Source organism: Nelumbo nucifera, chromosome 1 (genome assembly GCF_055504915.1).
Source record: "Nelumbo nucifera cultivar China Antique chromosome 1, China Antique-T2T, whole genome shotgun sequence".
NCBI classification, from domain to species: domain Eukaryota; kingdom Viridiplantae; phylum Streptophyta; class Magnoliopsida; order Proteales; family Nelumbonaceae; genus Nelumbo; species Nelumbo nucifera.
Window position 1 is genome coordinate 110,886,121 of NC_142649.1, and position 25,012 is coordinate 110,911,132.

The following is a 25,012-nucleotide window of genomic DNA, read 5'->3' on the forward strand; positions in this document are numbered from 1 at the left end:
TCGGCCCACCTGTAAAGCCCAGTTTTAAAAGGTTAAAACTGCAAAAGCCCACTCTTGTGAGAAAAGTTGTATGGGCCGAACTGCTAACTGCGATTCAGCCCATACACGTAGTAGACATTAATTGTAAATGTTAGGGATTTCAAATGGGCTGTTTAATGGGCTTTACAGCAGTTGATTGATTGGATCAATTCCTCCATTACATGTGATGATTGGATGTTTGATGTGCTGCGACCATGGGCCATAAGCATTTGGCCCATGAAGACTCGTCAATGGCTCTTGCGCACACCATGGCTGAATGCACATCATTGCCATGGTGTCCCTTGAGGTCATTGGATGACCCCTCATTGCTTGGTGGGCCCACAGCCCTGAAAAGGGATGCGTACAGAACCCCTAGCCGATTAAGGCCCACCAGAAATCTGACTTTATGAAAGTCAGTGGGAGTCACTCTGGTTTGACTTAAATTAGAACTAGGGCGTAATTTCGTTCCCTCTAGCAAATATGAGTGCATGCGATAAGGAGATTCATATGATGGACTCTCTAAAGGCCTTCCATCACTAGCACAATGATGGGTCCTTCATTAATGAGGAAACGCACCATAAAATTGGGCTATTCATTTGCTGATGGATCTGTCAGAGTCTTTCATAAGATGATAGGGGCATCATAAACCGATGTGGGAGGGGCTTCACCAGAAAATGGAAACTCTCTCACAGTACCTTGGCGTAACCTGAATATGATGGGTAAGCACTCACTGGACATAAAGGTTTACCTGAAAACGGCTTTGAACCTTGTCTGACAGAGGCCAAAGGGAAACTCATTTGATGAGTGGATATGATCCGTCACAGAATGGTGGTGGGGTTATGCAGCTGAAACAGTTGGCTTCACGCACCCCATGTGATTTCCCACATTTCCAGAGACATTTCGTCGTCTCCCTCACTGAGAAAGGAGGGAAATCTCAGAGATGAACAAATGGGAATGGAACATAGATTAAAAACCATATCTATGTAGGTAACATGAATCAAACTAAGGTTGTGGACTGACGTCTTTGCTATTTTATCAGAAAATGGCAAACGGTCAACTCGCAAAGCTTCTAGACGATAACAAGCTTAAGAGCCCAAACTATGCCGACTGGTACAGAAATCTTATGCTAGTCCTAACTTTTGAAAAGTTAGATAAGGTGGTGAAAAATCTTGCCCTAGAGCGTCCGGGTGATAGGGCTTCTGAGGCCCGTAGGAGGGACTACCCAGATTGGGAGGATAAGAACTCCCTATCCCGCTGCTTTGTTATTGCCTCACTAGACAACTCAATACAGAGGCAGTTCAATCAGATCGAATTAGCCAAGGACATATTGGACAGTCTAAAGACAATGTATGAAGAGCAGAACCGTTCTACTCGACAGAAGGTCCTGTAATTGTTTATGACTGCGCAGATGTCCAAGGGGCAGAAAGTTCATGACCATTGTCTTCGGATGATGGGATACATTAACGAACTAGAAGCTCTTGGATCTAGGCTAGATCTTGGCACGCAAGTGGATGCCATCCTGAATTCTTTGCCCTCTTCCTTCAATGCGTTCACAATGAACTACAATATGAATAAGCTGAATGTCAGCGTCCAGGAACTTAGCAAAATGTTGTAGAGGGCCGAGGATCTACTCAAGAAGGATGAGCCTGTGGTTATGCTTGCTGAAACTAACAAATCGGGCAAGAAAAAGAGAAAGGCAAAGAAGCCCCAGAAGAAAGCTACCAAACCCAAGTAGCAGAAGAAGAACAAGGCATCTGATGTCTGTCACTTCTGCAAGCAAACCGGCCACTAGAAGAGGAATTGTCCGGCCTACCTGGAATCTAAGAAAGGTAACATCGAAACTTGTGTCATAGAAACTAATATCTTAGTCACTTCTGTGTCCTGGTGTATTGACTTTGGGGCTTCAACTCATGCGTGTAACTCACTGCAGGGGTTCAAAGTTAGCAAAAGATTGAGTGAAGGCGAAGTGACACTATTCTTGGGAACAACTGCAAGTGTTGTAGCTGCGGCAATAGGAACTGTAGAATTAGTTTTTAGAGCATGAGAGATGTTCCCTATGCCTTAACCGTGGGGAGCATCATGTATGCCATGCTATGCACTCGCCCGGACATTGCTCAGGCGGTGAGTGTGGTAAGCAGATTCCAAGCCAACCCAGGGCAGGAGCATTGGACTGTTGTGAAGAACATACTTAAATACCTTCGAAGGACAAAAGAGTTTTGCCTGGTATTTGAGGGTAGTTCACTACAAGTTCTAGGGTATACCGATGCCGATTTCCAGTCGGATCCAAATGATAGAAAATCTACATCTGGGTATGTTTTCACGATAGACTCGTGTGCTGTTTGCTGGAAAAGCAGCAAACAGGGGTCCACTGCAGACTCCACAACCGAGGCCGAGTACATTGCCGCAAGTGAACCTGCCAAGGAAACCGTGTGGATAAAGAAATTCATACATGAATTGGGAGTGATTCCGTCCAGCACATCACCCATCCCGTTGTTGTGTGACAACAATGGAGCGATCGCCCAGGCTAATGAGCCTCGGGCCCACTCGAGGTCAAAGCACATCGAGAGGAAGTACCATGTACTGCGGGAGATCGTTGGTAGAGGGGATGTCCAAATTCAGAAGGTAGCATCAGCGGATAATGTGGCAGACCCATTGACTAAGCCACTGACATAGAAGGTGTTTGAGAAACACGTGGAAAGTATGGGACTCCGGCTTGTACCAGATTGGACCTAAGTGCAAGTGGGAGCTGTTAGACAGTTTTGTATGCCCTTAGCTTCAATCCGATTTGATGTACTTTTGTTATTTAGTGGAAATAAATAAAGTACATGTTTGATTCATGTTGTTTGGTACAATTCTGTGTAAGACCCTAAAACTGAACACTTATAGAGACTCGTGTTAGTTTTAAATGTTCACAGCCATTGGATAAGTCTGGGGAGATTTATCCTGCCAAGGCTGATACTGGTGTGCCACCAAGTGTTGGGATGGCCTGTCTCGGCCACCAGGGTAAGACCCAAGGCACATGTAGTATGGGATTACTCGAATCCTTGAACCGGACCAGATTTCCAGTATTGCCCTGGACCTTGGTGATAGATGGGCAAAACTAGAAAGTTACACCTGACCCCTAGACTCGATTATGACACTTCACTAGGTGTTGGATCGGGCTGTCTTTGATATGCCAATCAGTGAGATCCTTAGATGGGGATCAAAACCTGGGTATGTTGGGACAGTCTGAAAATTCATCTGAGTGGGTGATCATAGTGACAGGATCAGCCCCTTTGTCGGACAAAGGGTAATGATCGAGAATGCACTCTCTCTGATGGAAACCAAACTGCCGGCAGTTGATTTCAATGGTTGGAATTTTGTTTTGCAAAATTAATGTTTATATATATATATATATGTACGGTTTTGAAATGTTTGCAAATGGTTTTAATTCCCGGGATCCATGTGAGTGGAGAGTGCGGCACTGTTCCTTGTAGCCGAGGGAGTGGTCCTCTCTTGTCGGGCAATGCTTGATCATTAAGGGCTGAGAGGTTAAGTGTAAGACCATTTAGGATAATACCTGATGGGCTAATCTTGCACCTGCCCACAGTCCCTGGGTTTTTATAAGATGGCTTGGCCCAGGGACCACTTAATGTAAGTGTTGGGCCCATAGGGTCCATGTGATGGACTCAGGGGTTCACTGAGTTTTTCAGTGAATTCGGCTGGGCCGAACCCATGTGGCTGGTGTGTTGATCAATGCTTGGGTCCCACGCCATACAAAGAAGCCCAACTGGGAAGCAGATTGGAAACTAGTTAAACACTGAACACTTAATGGGCCAAAAGCCCATTTCGAGCTGGGCTGATATGATCACCCACCTATGGGGCAAATCTGAGATTAATGTTTGTAAAAGGAATGGGCCTTTAACCTTAGCCACTCCAGGAGACCAAATTCAAATTAGATTCGAATCTGGTAACCTCCTGATAAGATCAGGAATAAGCTAACTTAATCTGCAGATAGGATTAACATAATCCCCTATCCAAATACTGAATTGGATTGGGATAACTCCTAATTATGAGGTTTCTTAATAAAGAAGAAAGGAGGAGAAACCCAAGAGAAATATATCAGATTTCGAACCAAGGGTTTGGGGTGCAAGAATATATCCTGCAAATAGAGATTAGATCTTGTACAGACTTCAGAGAGAAGAGAAGCAGTTCAGCCATCTTCGTCCCAGGAGTTCTCCTCCAGCCGCCGCCATTCCCTCTTGCAAGATTTGATCTTTGCAGCAATAGGGAGTCAAGAAATCAGTTCTTGACATTAGTCTTGCGAAAAAGACTGAGAAAGATTTAGTGTTCAGAGTTTCCAAAGGATTCTTGCGAAGGATCCAGTGTGTAGGACGCACCCTGCTGGTTTCGTTCCATCCACAGCTGTGTCATCTTCAGCAGGAGCGGATCTTGGTTTCTTCTTTAGGTGTGAACACCAACTTTGGGAGATACTGCTTCTCCGGATCAGGTATATTCCTCCCTTTTGCTTTTGGTTCAGATCTGGTTCGATTATGGTTCAAGTAGGATCCTTGAATATAGTATTCTATATTTAGGGAATATGATTCCCAGTTGGAAGAAGGTAGGAAAATTTTTGAAATTCGCCCACCCATTCAGCAACCTTATTGGCGTCCATTAGATGGATCCTACCATTCTTACATGCAGCAGGTTGGAAGCACTCTGAGCACTTAGACTTATTGGGCCTAAAGCCCATTTCGAATTGGCCTAATTTTATTAGTTAAATAAAGGGGTGGATCTGGGATTAAATCAGCAGAAAGGATAGGGTCTTACCCTATCCACTCAGAGAGTCCAGATCTGAATTCAGATCTGAAAACCTCCTAATGAGATTAGGAGAGAGCTGATCTAATCTGCAGATAAGATAAGGATTTATCCTTATCTCTTAAAGAAAACTCCTTATCAAAATACAGATTTGGATTAGGAAACTCCTAATGAGATTAGGAGCTCTCTTTAAGCCTATAAAAGGAGAAAGGGGGCAAACCATTCAGTTCATCCCAAGCATCCCAGAAATCTCAGAGATCAGATCTTAGAGCACCTAGAGAGAAGACAGCAACAGTGTGACTACGCCATCTTCTCCCTGCGATTTCCTCTAGTTGTCGCCACAGCCAGTTTGATGGGAATAAAAAGTATCATATTTTTATCCCCAAATATTCATTATTTTACATTAAATTAGCAATTAATTGGACTCATTACTTGTATTTCGATTCAGGGCAAGCAAGAAGGCGACATGAGGAAAACAAGGCTAATCGGACGATTTTGCATAGTTTCGGCACCATTCAGTAATCTGGGCATAACTCTCACATCCGGACTCCGATTGGGATGATTCAAGATGTATTGGAAAGATAAGGAATAACTCTAAAACTTTATTGTTTTGGGTTTTGATAGATTCGGTTTGAATCAAGGTCAAAATCAGGCCCGGAGTCGAAGAAAATTCTCCGAGAAGCCCAGATCACAACTGAAGCCCAATTCGTAGAAAAGCCTTGTAGCGGCCCAAATTATTAAAGAAGCCCAACTTGAATTCAAGAATAAAGAGTCCTATCAGATTTAAATTTCAATTGTAATCCTAGAAAGATAAAGAAGATTGAGATTACTAGATAAGAGATAGGATAGGATTGGATCAAAACTGATTAGGACTTTCTATTTTTTGAGGATAATCTCCTAAGAGGAGTTGGAGAGAGCCCCTCCTCCTAAAGCTATATAAAGGGGGGAATGACTAGCTTTAGGCATCAATCAAGAAATCAAGCAAGCAAGCAGTCCATCCATCTTGGAAGCAAGGCAAGAAGGAGACGACAACTATGAGCGACTGAGCTTTTCTTTTCTGATTCAAGGGGAATTGTTGATTCGATTGTGTCATCGTGAGGTTATGTGTTTAATTTAATTTCTTGCTTTTAATTCAAGTATTCGTTGATTCTTGTGCATGTTCTTATGAAAGTTAATGTTGATTAGTCTGACAAATTAATTAATGTTGATCTTCCTACTACTATCCATAATTCGATGATCTGTAATTGTCACGAATAGTTTTACAAGTAGCAATTAGGTTAATATCTTTTTGGGTCAATTGTTCGTGACAGCCTTTGACCAATGTATTGGCATGTTTTAACCTAAAGGGAATCAATGGAACAAGATTGGATAATTGCAGCTATCTCAATTATTTTTATTTTTGTTTAACTATTTTCACGGAGGTTATTGCTATCATTAATTGATATGGAACGCTATCGTGCCCAGTCGGTCAATGATAAGTGTTGATCGAATGCTGGGTTTGGTTAACTAAATTAGGAAAATACAAGGTTTATTATGGCTATCCTAATAAATCCGAAGGTTAAATGCTTGAATTGCAAGATTATTGATTTTTACCTATGATCGAAGACCAATTGACTCAATTCGAACCCTTGGATCAGAGTTGGTAAGACTGAATATTCCTTGTTAGTTGTTATTTGCCCTTTTGTAATTTTAGAATTTTAATTATTAAAATTTCCCACTCTTTAAACTGTGCATTCAGCTGAGAAATTAATTACTGGCTCCCTATGGGATTCGACTTGGTACCACTGTTACTACAATTTTGTTGTAAGGTGGGACTAGAATTAATTTTGAGGGCTTCGACAACCCGTCAGAATTTTGGATCTCCACGCTTTGTAGGAGAGATCAAAAAGTGTCTTCGTATCAGTCTTTGGAGAAAGGCTGATCAGAAGTCATGTTCACTGCCTCCATCGAATTCTTGCTGAAGAATTTGGTTCGTTGGACGAACCCTGCTGATTCTGCTTCACCATTCTCTATGTCATCTTCAGTGGGAGCAGTCTTTGGAGTCTTTCTTTGGGCGTGAACACCTTCGTTGGGAGATATTACATCTTCGTATCAGGTATATCTCTCTCCTACTATTTTGGTTCAGATCTGGTTCGGTTCTTGTTTCAAGATTGATCCTTGAAAAATGCAGTTTTTCGAAAATAGGGAATGCGATTCCCACATGGAAGAGAGAAATTTTTGAAATTTCGCCCTACCTCCCTACAAGGTTCGGCTATCCATATGATGGATCTCTCATCCCTTCAGTGATATCAGAGCCAGGTTCAAATCTTGAACCAAATTAAATCAGATCTGAACCTGCGCAAATGGGCAGAAGGCATTCTACCCGATTTGCACAAATTAGGGTTTTTCTGGGAAATCAATTCCCAATTAAAGGGAAAATGATCTGAAATGAATTATTATAAATCTGGATTATATTTAGAACTGTTCTTTATTATTTTCTTGATTTATGGGCTATTCGTACAAATGGAGATCGAAATCTTGATTGGCGCAGTGAACCTGCGATTTGTAGTTTTTGTTTTTACATTCTGGTCTATAAATAATTTTTTTTATTTTCTAGACTAAATGTATAGGATTCGATCAGATGTAATATTAATAGAAATTAGGTTTTCTATTTATTTTTTTCTTGATCGAAGATGGCAGTGCAGAAGGAGATTTCGCAAATATCAAGATCGCTATTTGCGATTTGCAGTTTATGAAACTGCAAACTGTGATCTGACATTTGTTTTGCAGGATGGAGGTGTGCGAACAGCCCTATGATTAATTCTTGCTTGTTCTTTAATTAGTAATTAATTTCAGATCATTTTCTTGCATTAAATCTTTAATTAAAAATCAAACCCTAGACCCATTCGAAATAGATTGGACCAAACTGGTTGGACCGAATCTGTGGTTCGATGGAGACAGATTGTCAGACATAACTTGGCCCTTGCAGATACGATAGTGGCTCTTGCGCACACCAAGGCTGAATGCACATCATTGCCATGGAGCACCTAAAGATCAATGGATGATCTCCCTCAATGGTGGGCCCCACACCCCTAAAAAGGTTACGTGCAAAACCCTATCCGTTTAGGGCCCACCTAAATATGGTTTTATGAAAGTTAGTGGGAGCCACTCTGGTTTGACCTAAATTAAACTAGGGCATAACTTTTGTTCCCTCCTGAAATATGAGTGCATGTGATAGGGAGATTCATGTGATGAACTCTCTAAAGGCCTTCCATCATTAGCATGAAGATGGGTCCTTCAAGTAATGAGGGGAAGCACCAGAAAATGGGCCATCTGAATTGCTGTTGGATCTGTTGGAATGTTTCATAAGATGATAGGGGCATCATAGACCGATGTGGGAGTGGCCTCACCAGAAAATGAGAGACTCTCTCACGATACCTTGGCGTTCACAAATATGATGGGTGATCATTCACTGGACAAAAAGATTTAACCTAAAATGGCTTTGAACCTTGTCTGACAGAGGCCAAAGGGAAAGCTCATACGATGAGTGGATATGATCCTTCACAGAAAGGTGGTGGGGTTATGCAACTGGAATAGTTGGCTCTATGCACCCTTTGTGGTTTTCCACATTTTCAGAGACAATTCGTAGTCTCCGTCACTGAGATAGGAGGGAAATCTCAGAGATGAATAAATGGGAATGGATCATAGATTAAAAGCATATCTATGTGGATAACATGAATCAAATTAGGTTGTAGACTGATGTTTGCTCCTTTATCAAAAAATGCCAAATGGACAATTTGCAAACCTTCTTGATGACAACAAGCTTAAGGGCCCAAACTATGTTGACTGGTACCGTAACCTTATGCTGGTCTTGACTTCTGAAAAGCTGGATATGGTGGCCAAGAATCCTACCCCAGAACGTCCGGGAGATAGGGCTTCTGAGGCACGGAGAAGGGACTATCAAGAATGGTAGGAGAAAAACTCCCTCGCCCGGTGTTACATCATTGCCTCACTGGACAATCCGATACAGAGGCAGTTTGATCAGATCGAACTAGCCAAGGACATATTGGATAGTTTAAAGATAATGTATGAAGAGAAGAATAGTTCTACTCGACAGAAGGTCTTGAATCAATTCATGACCGCACAGATGTCCAAGGGGCAGCAAGTTCATGACCATTGTCTTCGGATGATGGGTTATATTAACGAGCTTGAGGCTCTTGGATCCGAGCTGGATCATATGACCCAGATAGACGCCATTCTCAACTCTTTGCCTCCGTTCTTCAATCCGTTCATAATGAACTATAATATGAATAAGTTGAATGTCAGCATTCAGGAACTCAGCAATATGTTAAAGAGGGTCGAAGAACTGATTAAGAAAGATGAGCCCCTAGCCATGCTTGTTGAAACTGGCAAGAAGGGCAAGAAGAGGAGGGCAAAGAGAAAGCCCCAGAAGAAAGCCACCAAACCCAAGAAGCAGAGGAAAGACAAGGCATCAGATGCCTGTCATTTCTGCCATCAGGGCGGCCACTGGAAGAGGAATTGTCCTCAATACCTGGAATCCAAGAAAGGTAATTTTGAATCCTGTGTCATAGAAACCAATTTGTTGGTTACTTCTACGTCCTGGTGTATTGACTCTGAGGCTTCAACTCATGCGTGTAACTCACTACAAGGATTCAAGGTAAACAGAAGGCTGAGTTAAGGAGAAGTAACGCTTTACTTGGGGACTTCTGCAAGTGTTGCAGCTATGGCCATAGGAACCATAGAATTAATTTTTAGAGAATGATCCATTGTACTTAAAGACTGTCTTTTTATACAGAATTTAAGAAGAAATTTGATTTCTATCTAAAACTGTGTGCGGATGGATATTCTGTCTACTTTAGTAATACGATTACTATCAAAAGAAACAACAAATTCATCGCATATGGGGAACTGGAGAACGGTCTCTATGTTCTACATCCTTCTTTATAAACTAACATAGTCGAAACTACGTCGACTGATATCCCCAAGAAAAGAATCAATGATACAGTTAATCCCACGTGTCTGTAGCATTACCGACTTGGCCATATTAGCATTGATCGTATCACAAGGTTGGTAAAGGATGGTCCTTTGGATTTTCTAACTGTAAAAGATCTTCCCACTTGTGAGCCTTGCCTTCAGGGTAAGATGACGAAACGACCATTTAACGGTAAGCCTAAAAGATGTACGGGCATGCTTGACCTTATACATACTGATGTATGTGGTCCCCTAAGTGTTAGGACTCGTAACTAGCACGTGTATTTCATTACATTTACCGATAATTATTCTCGGTATGGTTACGTGTTCCTGATGAGACACAAGTTTGAATCCTTTGAAAAGTTCAAGGAGTTCAGACAAAAGGTCGAGAAACAGTTGGGGAGAGAAATTAAGACCCTTCGATCGGATCGAGGTGGCGAGTATCTCTCTGACGAATTCAGGGACTACTTGAAGGTCAACAGGATAGTATCACAGTTGACTCCTCCTGCTACACCACAGCTTAACGGTGTTTCAGAGATGAGGAATAGGACTTAATTGGATATGGTCCGGTCACTTCTCGTACAGTCAGAGTTACCCACATCTTTTTGGGGATACGCATTAGAGACTGCAATATACGTGCTGAATCGGGTTCCAACCAAATTAGTTCCGAAGACTCCCTATGAGCTTTGGATCGGTAATAAACCAAGTGTGAGACACTTGAAGATTTGGGGTTGTCCGGCACATGTTAAAAGAACGAGATTTGGCAAATCCATTAGGATCCTGCTAGCTGAAGCAGCATACCATGATTACGAGATTTGGCAAATGGATGTCAAAACTGCGTTCCTGAATGGAGATCTTAGTGAAGATATTTATATGCAGCAATCACAAGGTTTTATAGCTGCGGGTCAGAAACACATGGTATGTAAATTAGATCGATCCATATATAGACTTAAGCAAGCTTTTAGAAGTTGGAACATCCGGTTTGACTCTACCGTCAAAAGGTTTGACTTTGAGCAGAATCCGGATGAGCCCTATGTTTACAGGAAATCCAATGGGGGATAAGGTTACATTCCTAGTTCTGTATGTAGATGACATTCTACTCATTGAGAATGATGTAGGAATGTTGACTACGGTGAAAGTATGGCTTTCACAGCAATTCTCCATGAAAGTTCTTGGGGAAGTCTCCTACATACTAGGTCTTCGGCTCTATAGAGATAGATCGAAGAGGATAATAGGATTATCTCAATCTGCTTACATTGACAGGATAGTCAAGAGATACAGCATGGAGAACACCAAGAAAGTAAATGTTCTTTTCAGGCATGGAGTCACTCTCTCCAAGGGTATGTCTCCCAAGACTCTCGAGGAGATTAAGGGATGAAGGACGTTCCCTATGCCTCAATCGTAGAGAGCATCATGTATGCCATGCTGTGCACTCGCCCTGACATCTCTCGGGCAGTGAGTGTAGTAAGCAGATTCCAGTCAAACCCAGGACAGGAGCATTGGACTATTGTGAAAAACATACTAAAGTACCTTCGAAGGAAAAAAGAGTTTTGTCTGGTATTCGATGGTAGTTCACTACAGATCCAGGGGTATACTGATGTCGACTTCCAGTCAGATCCAGATGATAGAAAGCCTATATCTGGGTATGTTTTCACGATAGGATCATGTGTTGTTTGCTGCAAAAAGCAGCAAACAGGGGTCCACTATGGATTCTACAACCGAAGCCGAATACATTGCCGCAAGTAAAGCTGCCAAAGAAGCCGTATGGATGAAGAAGTCCATTCATGAATTGGGAGTAGTTCCATCCAGCACATCACCCATTCCACTATTGTGTGACAACATTGGAGCTATCGCTCAGGCTAAGGAGCCACGAGCCCAATTGAAGTCCAAGCACATCGAGAGGAAATACCATGTACTGCGGGAGATAGTTGGAAGATGGGACATCCTGATTCAGAATGTAGCAGACCCATTGATTAAGCCACTGACACAAAAATTGTTTGAGAAACACGTGGAAAGCATGGGACTCCGATTTATACCAGATTGCACCTAAGTGCAAGTGGGAGTTGTTAGATAGTGTATGCCCTTAGCTCTAATCAAAATGATGTACATTATGACATTTATTGTAAATGAATAAAATACATATTTGATTCATGTTATTATGGTGTGTTTCTGTGTAATACCCTTAAATTGGACACATATGAGACTCGTGTTAGTTTAGAATGTTCACAGTCGTTGGATAGATCTGGGGAGATTTATCCTGCCAAGGCTGACACTGATGTGCCGCCAAGTTGGTTGGGGTGGATTGTCTCATCTTCTAAGGTGAGACCTGAGGTACATGCAGTGTGGGGTTTCTTGAAACCCTAAACCAGACCAGAATTCCAGTATTGCCCTGGACCTTAGAGATTTATGGGCAAAACTGGAATGTTACTCTTGACCCCTAGACTCGATTATGATACTGCACTAGGTGTCAGATTAGGCTGTCTTTGATATGCCAATCAGTGAGATCCTTAGAGGGGGTCAAAACCTAGGTTTATTGGGACAGTCCAAGAATTCATCTGAGTGGGTGATCATAGTGACAGGATCCGCCCCTTTGTCGGACAAAGTGAATGATCGGAGATGCACTCTCTCTGATGGAAACCAAAACTGCCGGCAATTGATTTCAACCGTTGAAATTTGTTTGGCAAAATATATTTATATAGAGATATACATATATATATATATATATTATGGTTGCAAAATGTTTGCAAAAGGTTTTAATTCCCCGGATCCATGTGAGTAGAGAGTGTAGCACTCTTCTTTGTAGCCGAGGGAGAGGTCCTCTCTTGTTGGGCAGTGTTTGATCATTATGTACAGAGAGGTTAAGTGTAAGAGCATTGAGGGTAATGCTTGATGGGCTAATCTTGCATCTGCCCACAGTTGGATATGTTTTTACATCTGGATATGTTTCGTGATAGGATCGTGTGTTGTTTGCTGGAAAATCAGCAAATTGGGGTCCACGGCGGATTCCAATACCGAGGCCAAATACATTGCTGCAAGTGAAGCTGCCAAAGAAGTCGTATGGATGAAGAAGTTCATTCACGAATTGGGAGTAGTTCCATCCAGCACATCACCCATTGCATTGTTGTGTGACAACACTGGAGCTATTTCTCAAGCTAAGGAGCCACGAGCCCACTCGAAGTCGAAGATCGAGAGGAAGTTCCATGTACTGCGGGAGATAGTTGGAAGAGGGGACATCCTAATTCAGAAGGTAGCATCAGCGGAAAATGTAGCAGACCCATTAACTAAGCCACTGACATAAAGTGTGAGAAACACGTGAAAAACACGTGGAAACCAAGGACCAGTGCTATGAACTGGTAGGATACCCACCAGGACATCTGCACGGTCATGAACTGTTTCAAGACCTTCTACCGAGTAAAACGATTCTACTCTTCACACATTGTTCTCAGACTATCCAATATATCCTTGGACAATTCAATCTGATCAAACTGTCGCTATATCGGATTATCCAAGGAAGTAATGATATAGCAGCGGGCTAGGGATTATCCAAGGAAGCAATGATATGGCTTTTAATCTATGTTACATTTCCATTTATTCATCTATGAGATTTCCCCCCTATTTCTGTTTCGGAGACTACGAATTATGTCTCTGAAAATGTGGGAAATCACATAAGGTGCATGGAGCCAACTGTTTTTGCTACATAACCCCACCACCTTTCTGTGAAGGGTCATTAAACTCATCGTATGAGTTTTTCCTTTGGCCTCTATCAGACAAGGTTCATTGCCATTTTAGGTTAAACATTTCTGTTCAGTGAGTGCTCACCCATCATATTCGTGAACGCCAAGGTACCATGAGAGAGTCTTCCATTTTAGGATAGGCCCCTTCCACATCGGTCTATGACACCCTTATCATCTTATGAAACATTCCAACAGATCCAGCAGCAAATGGATAGCCCAATTTTATGGTGTGTTTCCTCAATACTGAAGGACCCATCTTCATGCTAATGATGGAAGGCCTTTAGAGAGTTCATCATATGAATCTCACTATCACATGCACTCATATTTCAGGAGGGAACAAAAGTTACGCCCTAATTTAATTTAGGTCAAACCAAAGTGGCTCCCACTGACTTTCATAAGCCAGATTTCGGTGGGCCTTAAACGGCGAGGGATCCACACGGTTCCTCTTGAGGAGGTGTGGGGCCCATCACAAAAGGAGGATCATCCAATGATCTTTAGGGACACCATGGCAATGATGTGCATTCAGCCATGGTGTGCGCAAGAGCCACTATCGTATCAGTATGGGCCAAGTACTTATGGCCCATGAACGTTGCATATCACACATTCATACATCACATGTAGGGATAAAATTGATCCAATCAATTAATATATGTAAAACCCATTATTAAAGCCCATAATGATTCATAATATTACTGATTAATATTATCTAGGTATATGGGTTGAATAGCAAAGAGTAGTTCGGCCCATATAGCTTTTATGCAGTTAATGGGCTTAAGAAGTTTTAACACATTAAAACTGGGCTTTACAAGTATGGGTCGAATTAGATCTTGCAATTAACTATCAATCCCTTGATCCAAGAGTGAAAAATTAGGGCTGAGAATAGCCCCCATCGAACCATAGATTCGGTCCAATCTAGTTCGAATGGGTCTAGGGTTTGATTTTTAATTCAAGAATTGATCTGAAATTAAGTTACTGATAAAAGACATTCAAGAATCAGTACTAGGGCAATTCGCAGACCTGCTACCATGCAAAACAGAGGTTAGTTCACAGCTTGTAGTTTCTCAAATTGCAAATCGCAGATGGGCGAACCCTAATCTGCGAAAATCCTTCCTTCTGTGCAATCAGCTTCGATCTTGATTGAAATAAAAAAAAAAACCTAATTTTCTATTAAAATTACATCAGATCGAATTCCTATACATTCAGTCTAGAAAATAAAAAAATTAATTACATACCAGAATGTAAAGAACTGCAAAGCGCAGATTTCTTGCGCCAATCAAGGAGACGATCTCGATCGTACGAACAACCCATAAATCAAGATAAATATAAAGAACAATTCTAAATATAAATTAGATTTAATTTCAGACCAATCGCCCTTAATCTGGGAACCGATTTCCCAGAAAATCTCTTATTTGCGCAAATCGGGTAGAACGCCTTCTGCCCATTTGCGCAGTTTCAAATCTATCCAATTTCAGTTCAAGATTTGAACCTAGCTCTGATACCACTGAAGGGATGAGAGATCCATCATATGGATAGCTGAACCCTACATGTAGGTTGGGTGAAATTTCAAAAATTTCTCTCTCCCATGTGGGAATCACATTCCCTATTTTAGAAAGTTGCATTTTCAAGGATCAATCTTGAACCTAAACCAGACTAGATCTGAAAACAAAAAGGAAGGAGAGGGATATACCTGATACAGAGTAGTAGTAACTCCCAATGAAGGTGTTCACGCCCAAGGAGATCAGCAAGAACCTGATTCTTTACCAAGAATCCGATTGAGGGTGAGTGAGCACGACTTCAGATCAGTTTTTCTCCAAAAACTGATATCAAGAACCTTTCTTGATCGCTCCTATAGGTGGAGATCGAACTGGCTATGGCGGCAACAATAGGAGAAGGCAAGAGCAGAAGATGGCATTAGTCCAACTACAGTTGTCTTCTCTCTTGAATTTGTAATTTGATTTGGGGTGAATTGGGGTTCACCCTCCTCCTCTATTTGTAGCCTTAAAGAGAGGTTCTCCTAATCCTATTAGGAGTTTCTTAATCCAAATCTTGCATTTGGATCTTGACTCTCTTTAAGAGATAAGGATAATCCCTTATCTTATCTACAGATAAAGATCAGCCCTCCTAATTTCATTAGGAATTTCCTAATCCAAATCTTTATTTGGATCTGGACTCTCTGAGTGGATAAGGATAACTCCCTATCCTATCTGTTGATCTAAATTCCAGAACCACCCCTCTTTAATTAATCATATTAAACCAGTTCGAATTGTGCTTTAGGCCCATTAAGTCCATGTGCTCTCTTATCCTCCAAACTACTGCCCAGTTGGGTATCCTTGTATGACGTGGGACCCAAGCATTGATCTACACATCAACCACATGGGTTCAGCCCAGCCTCTGTTACAAGGCCTGGCCGAATTCACTGTAGGTGATAGTGAACCCCTGAGCCCATCACCATGGGCTCTTAATGGGCCCAACATTTACACTAAATGGTCCCTAGGTCAAGCTACCTTATAAAAACCCAAGGACTATGGGCAAATGCAAGATTAGCCCATCAGCCATTACCCTCAATGGTTTTACACTTAACCCCTCAGCCCATAATGATCAAACACTGCCCGACAAGAGAGAACATTTCCCTCGGTTGGAAGGAACAGTGCTACACTCTCTACTCACATGGATCCGGGGAATTACCCACTCAGATGAACTCTCGGACTGTCCCAATATACCCAGGTTTTTACCCCCTCTAAGGATCTCACTGATTGGCATATCAAAGATAGCCCAATCCGACACCTAGTGCAGTATCATAATCAAGTCTAGGGGTCAGGTGTAACATTCCAGTTTTGCCTATCAATCTCCAAGGTCGAAGGCAATACTGGAATTTTGATTTGGTTCAGGGTTTCAAGAAACCCCACACTGCATGTACCTCAGGTCTCACCCTGGCAGCTGAGATAAGCCACCCCAACCAACTTGGCGACACATCAGTGTCAGCCTTGGCAGGATAAATCTCTCCAGATCTATCCAACGGCTGTGAAGATTCTAAAATAACACGAGTGTGAAGATTCTAAAATAACACGAGTCTCATATGTGTCCAGTTTATGGGTATTACACAGAAACACACCATAATAACATGAATCAAATATGTATTTTATTCATTTACAATAAATGTTATAATGTACATCATTCTGATTGGAGCTAAGGGCATACACTGTCTAACAAAGGGAAGGATCGAACACTCAAGACTCTGTCACTAGCACTTGAGATCTCTTATTCTCTTGTTACTTTGTTTGGGGGCTCGCACCTCGTACCTCAATACTAACTTAATCGTCGGAGTCTCCGCCTTAGGTCTTCACCTGAGGCCTCTGACACTCTTTTGTCTTTGTAGAATCGCCTTGCTAGTTCTCGGAGATAGTAGACCTTGGACCCCGGACCTGGATTTCAAACCTAGAACCTCATTCACCTCGGGTTCTACTCCTCAGTCATCACCTTGATCCCACTCGGGCTTAGGAAGTGAATTGACAGTGTTGTCCTCAACCATTCTGAGATTGATAGGAGTCCGGCTTTTATTAGTCACCGGTGATAACAATCCGACTTCTATCATGATAGAGTCCAAAATACCTGAGGGGTTGCCGGTGATGGCTGTTAATCGCCACGGTTGGAAAGGAAGAGAGTGAGAATGACCGGCGACGGCAGGGTCCGATGAATCTCGAGCTGCAGGTGGAATGGAACTAATGAGAAAAGCAAACGCACGAAGGATAGTCTCCTTTTAATTCATTTCGCACGTATTAAATCAACGCAGGAATTAAAAGACGCGTGGCGCGTCCTCATGTTGCGCGAACGGTGCGAGTATGGTGCCGGACTCCCCCTGAGCGCCGATGTAAAGCCATCCGCCATGGAAGTGTGGAACTAACCAAACAAACGGAGAGTGGCCCTTTGTAAATTCAACGGAAATTATGGGTAGAACTGGTAGAAAAGCCGCTATACTCCAACTGTCACTGAAGCAAAACTCAAACAAGAAACCATCCACATATTTGATATTTCCCGGTAAAACAGAAAAAAAAAAAGAACAGAAAATCCCCCGTATAAAATTCAGAATTTGCAATCCAGATTCAAAATTTCCTTCTGCATGTGAATAAGGAAGAAAAATCGATTCACTTCTCGATCGCTTCTCTGAGTCTCCATCTCTTTTCGGGAACGCAAGAGAAGATGAGCAGTCTCAGAGCAATATGTCGGCCTCACATGGTATTCTCTTCCTTCATGTGTTGCAGAAACCAAGCTCGATTAGCTCTCCCTTTTCGAAACAACTGCAGCTATAAATCTGGGGTTTCTTCCCTATCATCGTTCTCTCCTTGGTTTGATACCTCCGATGTTCTGAGAAACTATTCAGCGTACCGTGTGAATTCCAGGAGAACACTCGTTAGGGCGACGAAATGGACTGATGAGAAATCTCCGTATGAAACTCTTGGTAAATTTTCATCATAACCCTATCTTTATTCCTCAACTGAAAATATTTTCATGTAGAGTTGTAATAGATTTAATGGTTCCTCAAATTATTTGATGTTTTCATGTGGAAAATAGCGTCAGATTAACTATAGTAATGAGGCATATTGAATTCTCGCCTTGTTAATAAATAAATATTATCTCCTGTCTTTATCAACATTTTTCTCTAGCTTTCTTGCATTCTACACTCAAAGATCTTATACTTATTCAATATTTACAAATAAAGTTATGTTCTCAAGAAATAAACCTCTTTGTCATCGTATGCGTATCTGCATACAGTTGCATGTGCACATACACATTTGCCTGCATGTAATTTGTCACATTGATGGGGCTTTTTTGTTTTCTTTTCACACTTAGAAGACTTCTTCTTCTTATTTGATTCATTGTAAACTGATGGTGATTAAATATTTAAAACATTTTCTTGTCATTTTTGTTTTTTAACTCAGTGCTGGAAAGGGATGCTGATGAAGAGAAAATAAAGTCTGCTTACAGACGCTTAGCGAAATATTATCACCCAGATGGTTTGTTTCTTAATCTTAATCCAGCCTTTTTTAAAATGTGAATTCCATATGATGTTGTACTTTTTGTACAAAATAAACGTATATCATTGTTAAGAGAAAGTGGTATGGTATTGGAATTTAATGTGGATAGGGTCTGTTGAACAAGGTCCTTTTCTAAGAAAGCCAAAGGGTTAGGCACTTATCCAGTCCACCCTTCCCAAGACCCCAGATGGTTGGGATCAACATTGTGTAATGGCCTTTTATATGTAGGTTATGGTATAGGACATTAATTGTTCTGCAAATTTGATTGGTATAGCAATGCTGTGGGATGTCTATACTGTATAAGCTGGTCTTTGCAGGGGTGAGAGAAGCAACTTCCTTGGGTGGTCCATAATTGTTCCCTTATATTTTGTTGGTATCGCAATGCTATTGAATGCCTAAAGCTAATCTCACCATCACTTTTCCCAGTTAGGTTGGGTCTTTCCTATATTGCAATGCTTTTGCAATTTCGTAGAATGTCTGAAAGTTGATCTTGTCAGTCCTTTTCCCAGTTTGGTCAGGTCTTATCCCCCTATTAATTGGGGCTTAGGCTTGTGCCAGGATTTGGGTGAGGAGCTCAGGATTGTCTAGTCATGGTTTTGCTAGCTTGGGGCTCATATGAGATGAACAGTGGGAAACTTACTATTGGACTCTGTTCAAAGTGATGCAGAATGCAATTACATACTTTAAATTATGAAGTTTAGAGAGCCACATTGAGTGAAGTCATTTTTGCATTGAACTCTGTAACTTACAATTGTATAAACATTGCATTGAAATGACCTATACCTGGACTGGGGGCCAAACCAGGTAATAAGTTAGGTCTCAACTTCAGATATCTGCTACTGTGTTTGCATCAACATTTAAGTCATTATCAGATCGTTTTCCTTGTTCAAAGTGTATGATGGAAGGGGGACTCTCGAGGAAGGGGAAACGGCTGAAAGTCGGTTCATTAAGATTCAAGCAGCTTATGAGTTGCTCATAGACGAGGAAAAGCGAAGACAATATGACAATGATCATCGTGTCAATCCATTGAAGGTAACTGGTAACTTTTGGTTATTTTTCACATCAATTTTGATGATCATTAGATAGCACTAGCCAATATGATTAGACTACTAGTTATTTTGTTTAAGGATTTCTTTTAATTTTTGTCAAAAGCTTAGCTGATATTTTCTCCTAAGCATTATTGCGTAGCTGGCTAGCTACTGAACCCTTAGCATGGATCCTTCATTTTATCCAAATTACCTACATTGGACATGGCATAACACTTACTTTCTATCCTCCAATAAAACACAAACAATGGTGATGAGGCGCTTAGGGATGGCAATTTTCTCCATTTCCCTAATCCTTGTGGGGACCCACCCTGAATGGGGCTGGGGATGATTTTCCTCCCACGGGGATTGGGATGGAGAAATTTCCATCTCTGTTGGTGGGGATGGGGAGCTCTCCCCACCCCACAGGGTCCCCGATGCTCGCCCCACGAGGATCTCCGCTTAGTAATAATATTATATACTATTTTACTATTTTTTTTAAATATGGTTGAATATGTTTGAATATATTTGGATCTTTTTGATAGGATTGTAAATGAAAATGAAATAAAAAATAAAATGAAGTTGGCTTCATAAAAAAGGTGGGGATGGGGAAAGCTTTGTCCCCGTTGGTGGGGACAGGGACAGGGACAGGGACAGGGATGGGGATGGGGAGTGGCTACCCATCCCGGCTCCAGCCCGCTCCATTCCTAAAAACACTCATGGAGGCCTAGAGGGTTGCCTCACTTAATCACCAAGATATTTTTACACAGAGTTGTTGTATACTTTTATATTGTTAACATTCTGAGATTACATTAAATAAAACAGACATTATTAAACTAAATTATTTAGTTTAAGTTAAAATACTAGTTTCTTTTTATTATTTTTATTATTTATTAGGGTTCAATCAAGATGTATATTGTCTTGACTCTTGAACCCTCGAAGACTTCAAAACCTTAAATAATAAGCATGGAAGAACTCAAAATTTCATCCTTTCTTTTCTTTTCTTCTTTCCCTAGGGCAAAAATAGAGGCTCAGCCCCTTTAGTTTTTGAAATGTCTTTTCTTTATTCCATCTTTTTATGGAATATGTTGATTTTCTTTTCTTTTCTTTTTCTTTTGAGAAAAGGTAACTTCCATGAATGTGTTGATTTTCTATGTTGTAAATGAAGTCTATACATTATTTAGAAGATTTTAAACAATTAATAGTGAAAGATGGTTATTGCTTGCCATGGAACCTAGGGAATTACCCTTGCATTCATGGTTTTTATTAAAAAAAATCCCATCACCTAGGTGACGCCTAGGTGTCTGCATAGGCAACTGGGTAACAAGGCATCCCCTATTGCTTAGCCTTGCCTCAGAACCTTGAAAACTATGATTGTAGGCAAGTTGATTTAGAATTGTGCGAAGGCTCTAACCATTGGCTGGTTCTTGTTTATTCTCATTGTGGACTCAGTAGCCTCATTTGTTTGCTACTGTTCTGTCAGGCTTCTCAAGCATGGATGGAGTGGCTTATTAAAAAACGAAAGGCTTTTGATCAGCGTGGTGATATGGCGATTTCAGCTTGGGCTGAGATGCAGCAGCGTGAGATGAATCTTCGTGCACGACGTCTCTCTCGTTCAAAGGTATTGAATTTTTCTTAAATGCTTACCTGTTCATGGATGATCTTGCCATGAGAACACTTAATGGGTAACATTTCATTCACACAATAAGAAGAATATAAATTCTGCACAGTTTGATATTTTCTTTCTTCACCAATAAGATGATTAATAGGGATTTATTAAAAAAGAGAGTTGTAATATTCAAAGTAATGCCATTGATCTGCAAGATGTGAGATATGGAGGGGTGGTCTTCCACCATATCTAGGTGTATTAAGGACATGCATAAGGACCAAATAGATATTTGGCTATAAATCGATTGAAATAAATTGGATTAACTATCAATTCCTATGGGGTTTCTTGAGCTTCTTTGCTTGTCACTTGCAAAGCAAGTAATCTGATACCAATGGCAATGGGTATCTGATTCCCCATGCGGCTGGATTAGCAGGGTCTGGGTTCAAAACCTTGGACCTAATCATAAATGGGTCAATATCTGGTCCACATGTTTATGATCTGAGAGAAAAGTTAGATGGTGCCTGATAAAAATCTTAGTTTGTTAATTTATATGAATCTTGACATTTATGAGAAAATAAGGCAGACCCACTTATTTTTGTTTATTTCTAATCATGCGAATACAATAAGGCTATGTTTGGTTTGAAGGAAAAGGTAAGGAAACGAAGGGAAAGGTAGGGAAACCTTTCCCTACTTTTTCCTTCAATCCAAACACAGCCTAAATTTTAGATTTTGGTGTTTTAAGTAGGACTTGCCAAGTTCTGCATACCTGATTAGCTCCAATCATTTGGTGTCGATGTGTGCCTTCCAAGTGATCCCATTATGGCTTTTACTTTGTGAAACTCTTAAACCTAGGATTACCTTCAAGGTTTTGTTCTCATGTACAGCCACGGTTACTTTTATACTTTTAATTCTTTTCATGGTTCTGTGCTATTATTTCTAAGTTCTAACATCAAATTTATGATTTGGATGGTATAACAGATTGATCCAGAGGAAGAGAGGAGGATCCTGGCAAAAGAGAAAAAGGCATCTATGGAGAATTTCTCAAATACTCTTAGGCGACATACACTGGTCCTCAAGAAAAGGGATCTAATGCGGAAAAAGGCAGAAGATGAAAAGAAAAAGGTCATTTCTCAGCTTTTAGCTGCAGAAGGGCTTGAACTTGATACAGATGATGATACATTGTAGACTATTTGCTGAATATTGGTTCCTATTGTAAATAAGCACTTCCATGGATTTGGCTCCCCAAGAAATATGGTGTTTCTGGTGGGTGATTCATATTCCTGTTGTACACAACTGTATATATTATTCTTTCTGGATACTTTAGAAAGATCTCTCTCTCCTCTGCAGTACTACTCTGAAAAATCAAGATCCCGTAATCATACAAGGAGAATAGGTAAGCGGGTGAACCGAAGGACTTATTGCTTTCTTTTTTAGGGTCTGTTTGGTTTGCGGTTGGAATCAGATTTTATTCTTAAGGGAGGGATAATGAATGACCATTCCTTCAAATGAGGAAATGCCATTCCAGCAGGAATGGGAATGGGGTTCCAACTTTGCTCAACCAAACAATTGGATTCTTGTGAACCAAATGGGGCCTAGTGAATAATTCTTTAAAGTAGCTCCCTAATGGAAGCTTTAGATGGTGTTTGGTAGTGTGAAAAATGAAATTGGATTCAGTCAATGCAAGTTCCGTTCCAATAGTCTTTTTAATTTTGCATTGGGAATATCTCCCATGAAATAAAGCACAGAAGTACGGAGGTATTATAAATGCAAGGCTATAAAGGCTGTTTGAATTGTGTTCAAACAGATCTTGCACTAACTGAAGTCGATCTCGTGAAAAATATCATGGATGGGACTGTTATAGTCCTATCCATGATAGAATGTGGTGTTTTGCTTTGTGTGGATGGTGCCCTCTACAAAATAGCGTAGATAGGGATGGGCTACATCCCAATTTCATTCAATCAAACAATTGGATTCTCGTGAATCAAATGGGGTCTTAGTGAATGATTCTTTAAAGAGGTAGTGAGCTCCCTAATGGAAGCTTTAGAGGGTGTTCGATAGTGTGAAAGTATCACGGACAATACTGTTTTGGTCCTGTCCATGATAGAATGTGGTGTTCTGCTTTGTGTGAACAGTACTCGTCCACAAAATAGCATGGACAGGGACGGATCACACCCCAATTTATCACGCACAATATTTTCTCATGGATGAGCCACACTATGATCTAAACAATTTGTGGGAAGGATTTAGTGTAATGCATGTGTGTTAACACTAGTCCAACTATCCTCATTTTATTTAATCTTTTAATATATTTTAATTTATATTAAAATTATTTTTAAACTATTTATTATTGAAGTTAATATTATAATGATAAATATATTTGTTAGTAATTACGTATTGGTGTTTTATTTTATCTATTATTATTTTATATTATTATTTCAAATTATTTTTGGATTAAATTGTGGTTTTTTCTTTTCATTCATGATCACATGGGTGTGCAAATGGATCGGATCCAATCGGAATTCAGATCACCCCTATTCGGTCCGATAGGATCCGATCCAACCTATATATGTATATATTTATAAACATATTTACTTATAAAAATACATGTATGTATTAATATATTTATTTATAAATATGTTTGTATTGCATTTTTTGTAATTTTTTTTGTAAAAAAGACATGTATATATTAATATATATGATGAAAATAGTTGAAAAATACTTATATTTTTTTGTTTTTCTTTATATACACATTTTTGTTTTTTCTTTTAATAATTTATTAAATTTTTCATAATTTGAAACAACTCGGATTAGATTAAGATATCTGACATCCTTAATGGATTCAAATTTGAATCACCATTAGCGAAATCCAATCGGATCTTCGGATCGAATCGAATCAGATCTGATCAGATCTTGTATTCTGCTATCAGATTGGATTCAAATCAAGGTCCGATTCGATCCATTTGCACCCCTACATGATCGATTGTGTAAATTATCTCATAAGTTGTACATGAGATCAAGGTTCAAAGTATCGAAAATACAATTTTAAGAGATGTATCAAGATACGCTTTGGATACACATGCGTATTGGAGAAAAACTAAGATATGCATAGAAATGCTTGGAAACACTACAAATACCAATGTTTTTGAACCGTCATTGACCCGAATGGTTAGACCGTTCAGACCGGAAACCGTTTAAGCGATCGGTTCCGTTTTACCCCAAACCTGGCATTTGGTCAAAAACCGTTGAATTAGTCAACGAACCGTTGACCTGGACGGTTTGATCGATAAACCGTCCACCTTGAAGAACGGTTTGCTGCTCAGATATCAAATATGAGAAATCTCAGATCTAAGACTGAGAAATCTCAAATCTGTCTTTCTCGTGCAAGAAGGTGAGAGAGAGAGTGAGATCTGAGACTGAGAACGCCGCCGATGTAGTTCGCCATCGCCGTTGCCGTCGTCGTCGCCGCTGCAAGCCTGCAAGTCCTCCTCCTCCTCTTCTTCTTCTTCTTCTTCTTCTTCTTCTTCTTCTTCTTCTTCTACTTCTTCTAAACTCTTTCAGTTCAATCGACAATTTTCTTTCAAATTTCAACCTTCTTATATAGTATGCATCTTACCCTAATATTCCAATCTAATGGGTAAGATGCTCAAATTGTTTGAACCGTTTGACCCAAACAGTCGAACCGCTGACCCAGAAATCGATGGCTAGAATGGTTCCGTTTCCGGGTCAGTTTTTAAAATCTTGATAAATACTTTAATAAATCATAAAAATACATCAATAAAACTAAATATAAGACTTCAATAGGTGTATATACATTAAATTAATATA

General features: G+C 40.4%; 1 protein-coding gene across 1 annotated transcript; it reads left to right on the forward strand.

The window, feature by feature from the left end:
- Positions 1-17,557: 17,557 nt before the first annotated feature.
- On the forward strand, positions 17,558-22,514 carry LOC104589312 (Chaperone DnaJ-domain superfamily protein). The gene is made up of 5 exons (XM_010247575.3): positions 17,558-17,976; positions 18,458-18,532; positions 19,446-19,585; positions 21,062-21,199; positions 22,166-22,514. Exons 1-5 carry the CDS (start codon positions 17,718-17,720, stop codon positions 22,370-22,372), a joined length of 819 nt encoding a protein of 272 aa, XP_010245877.1. The 5' UTR covers positions 17,558-17,717; the 3' UTR covers positions 22,373-22,514.
- The last annotated feature ends 2,498 nt before the right edge of the window (positions 22,515-25,012 follow it).

Excerpts from the sequence above, each read along its gene's own strand:
- LOC104589312 (XM_010247575.3), top strand. The coding sequence starts at position 17,718 with ATGAGCAGTCTCAGAGCAATATGTCGGCCTCACATGGTATTCTCTTCC. Across the intron at positions 18,533-19,445 it reads GAAATATTATCACCCAGATG|TGTATGATGGAAGGGGGACT; the intron begins GTTTGTTTCTTA and ends CCTTGTTCAAAG. Across the intron at positions 21,200-22,165 it reads GACGTCTCTCTCGTTCAAAG|ATTGATCCAGAGGAAGAGAG; the intron begins GTATTGAATTTT and ends ATGGTATAACAG.